We start from the raw sequence: 3,169 nt of genomic DNA on the forward strand, positions 1-3,169 counted from the left end.
TGTGATGTTCTGATATGTGTAAATAATGTAAATGATTAAATCAAGTGAATTGACATATTCCTCACCTTGCTTACTTATTCTTTTTTTGTGGTGAGACCTTTGAAATTTACTCTCTCATTTATTCGAAATAACAATACGTTATTGTTGACTATAGTCAACTTTCTGTGCAACAGATCTTAAAACTTACTTCTCTTGTCTAGCTAAAACTTTGTACCCTGTGACCTACATCTCCGAGTCTTTCTCCTTTCTCCCATCCCCAGAGGATCTTCACTCTACTGGGAGTTCAACTGTTTTACATTCCACATGTAAGTGTGCTTATGTGGTTCTATATTTGTCTTTCTGTGCTTGAGCTCAGAAAATAAAAAAATAGAACTACCATATTATCCGGCAAGCCCATGTCTGGGTATATATTCAAAGGAATTGAAATCAATCAGTCAAAGGAATACCTAAACTCCCATACTCATTGCAACACCAGCCAAGTTCTTGGTCAATAGGCAAGATATGGATCAACCTAAGTGTGCATCATGAGAAAATGAGTAAAGAAAATGTGGTGTATATACACAATGTTATACTACTCTGCCTTGAAAACAAAGAACATTCTGTCATTTGCAATAATGTGAATGAACCTGGAGGAACTTATGCCAACTAGAAAGTCATTTCTGAGAAACAACAGTGTTTTGTTGTTGTTTCGATTTTGTCCTTGCAGGAAGGGGTCAGCTACTGGAAACAAGAGCGAGGGAAAAGAGGAGTGTGCACTGTGGACATTCTCTCCACATGGCTCAGCTCTTCCTCCAGACGGGACATTAGGGTTGATGACCAGGAAAGGCTTGCATGCTCATAGAACCTCATGACCTCCATCAGCAGCTCTGGGGCTGGGAAGTGCTCCAGGAAGCTTTTGTGTCCTCGGATGAACATGGACTGCCCCAGGAACACCTTCCAGGGTTTTGTGGGACTCAGGGGAGAAGATGAAGTCCTCCGAGAAGGCCCTGTCACTACAACCTGAGGACCTCCTTGGACAAAGACCAACCCTGACTCCAGCTCTGAATTCCATTGCAGCCAAATGGATTTTTCCCATCCCTTGGCCCTTGGTTGTTTTTCTTTCTTTTTTTTTTTTTTTTTTTTTTTTTTTTTTTTTTGAGACGGAGTCTCGCTCTGTCGCCCGGGCTGGAGTGCAGTGGCCGGATCTCAGCTCACTGCAAGCTCCGCCTCCCAGGTTCACGCCATTCTCCTGCCTCAGCCTCCCGGGTAGCTGGGACTACAGGCGCCCACCACCTCGCCCGGCTAGTTTTTTGTATTTTTTAGTAGAGACGGGGTTTCACCGTGTTAACCAGGATGGTCTCGATCTCCTGACCTCGTGATCCGCCCGTCTCGGCCTCCCACAGTGCTGGGATTACAGGCTTGAGCCACCGCGCCCGGCCGGTTGTTTTTCTTAATTTCTTTTTTATTTGCAACCTACCCCTCGGTTTTCAGTGGCTTCCTTCAAATCGGAAAGCACCCCTGCCAGTGCAGAACACGTGCCTTTGCTTCTGCCCCAGTGCCTTCCTAACAGTCCAGACACAGCCATGCCCCACCAAGCCAAAGCCAGGACACCCTCTGGCTCCCTCATGCTGTGCCCAAGAAGAACACTGTGCCACAGCGAGTGCCAGCCTCACCAATTTCTCCATGTAAACAGACACTCCTAAAATTATTGGAAAATTGTACGTCTCACCTTTTATATTTTCAGTAAAAATGTAATAGAAAAATATGTGGCTTTCATGCCGTATCCAAGGAAAAGACATATGACTTCCTTATTTTCCTTAACAGATACCTGAATTTTCTAACAACTCACATTTCAGGCAGGGGGTTGGTTGGCAGTCAAAATAGAACCCTGGCTAAAAGCAATTAACTACCTTGTAGACATTTTTCTTTAGTTAGGAAATTCAGAGAACAGATCTTCAAATTTTTATGAATATATGTAATAGTCTCATGTCATCTTATTTATTTTTATATGTTGATATTATCAAAATAGTCCTCTATTTTTGTGATCTGTATGTAAAGGCCATGCATGTCAAGCCTGGTTCAGCAATGTCCTTGTGCAGTAGAGGACATGTCCCCAAACCAGCCCATAGCTGTGGGCAGCTCCCTGCAGCCAAGCCCCAGTCAGTGGGTGGTCAATGCTCTTCACCAATGGTGGGACTAATGAAAATCTCCCACAAGGTTCTTTGGACATTGTCCCTTTCTGTAATGACCTTGGAGGCTCTTTCCCTCTGATGATGGTGGACCCTCAAGACAGCTCCTGTCCATGAGTCACTGCAGAAAGAATGAGGCCTGTCCACCTGCATCCTTGTGAATAAAAAAGAAACTCTGATTCTTTAGAAGCTAGGGAGGTCTTAGGGTTTCTTAATTTATGTTTACCAGTACCGTGGGACTAAAATGCATTCTATTTACAAATAAGTTCAGATTTTGTTTTGAAAAGCTTCAGACAGGAACACCCAAAGAGTGGGAACCTCTCCAGATGCTGGCATGAGGTATGTGTGTGTGTGTTTGAATCCGGGCAGGATGCCAACACAGAGCCAGACACTGTCCTGGGGAAGTGATTTGGCTCTGCGCTTCAGAACAGCCATGACCACAGTGATTGTCACTGAGACGCGTCATGAGAACTCAGGGAGATGATGCCCATCACGTTTTTCTATAACCCTCTAGTTCAGTAGGTACAACATTAATCTTCTTTTCCCTCTGTTATCTTTCACTTTCCCTGCCAGAAAAACAGTCCATTTCCTGAAACAGAGATCAAGGACGTCATCAGTGCAGCTTCTCTCTTTTAATGATTTGTCAGTATTTTAGAAACACAGAGAAGACATAGGACGTCTATATGAGATCTTCTCCCTGGTGACTTGCTTTCTTGTCCTCTTTTCCAGCATAAGTACCACTTTCTTCAAATCTTAGTTTGGACGTCATCCTTCTTGGTCCGGGGCCCCGGTTAGCCATGCTCCAACTACTCCTTCAGCAGCCTCCGCCTCCTCTGGCTTTTACTCACTATCCTGCATCGAGGTCCTCCACAGCTTTGAGAATCCCTGCACTGAGCTTCAGCCCCAGAGGAGTGCCCTTTTTGTCAACATCATCGCTTCATCCAAGTGCCTGCCTCCTGAACAGGGTTTAAGACAAGATGAGTAAAGGAGGGAATGAAAAA

At 44.6% G+C, this 3,169-nt stretch overlaps 1 protein-coding gene across 1 annotated transcript in view; it reads right to left on the reverse strand.

The window, feature by feature from the left end:
* Window positions 1-717: 717 nt before the first annotated feature.
* The window catches only part of LOC105510985 (60S ribosomal protein L26-like), a 3,432-nt gene continuing 980 nt past the window's right edge, over window positions 718-3,169 (reverse strand). Inside the window, exon 2 of the mRNA XM_011940985.1 lies at window positions 718-1,040. Within this exon, the coding sequence (XP_011796375.1) occupies window positions 718-1,040 (323 nt within the window). The remainder of the gene's footprint in view (window positions 1,041-3,169) is intronic.

Source organism: Colobus angolensis, unplaced genomic scaffold (assembly GCF_000951035.1).
Source record: "Colobus angolensis palliatus isolate OR3802 unplaced genomic scaffold, Cang.pa_1.0 Scaffold196, whole genome shotgun sequence".
NCBI classification, from domain to species: Eukaryota; Metazoa; Chordata; class Mammalia; order Primates; family Cercopithecidae; genus Colobus; species Colobus angolensis.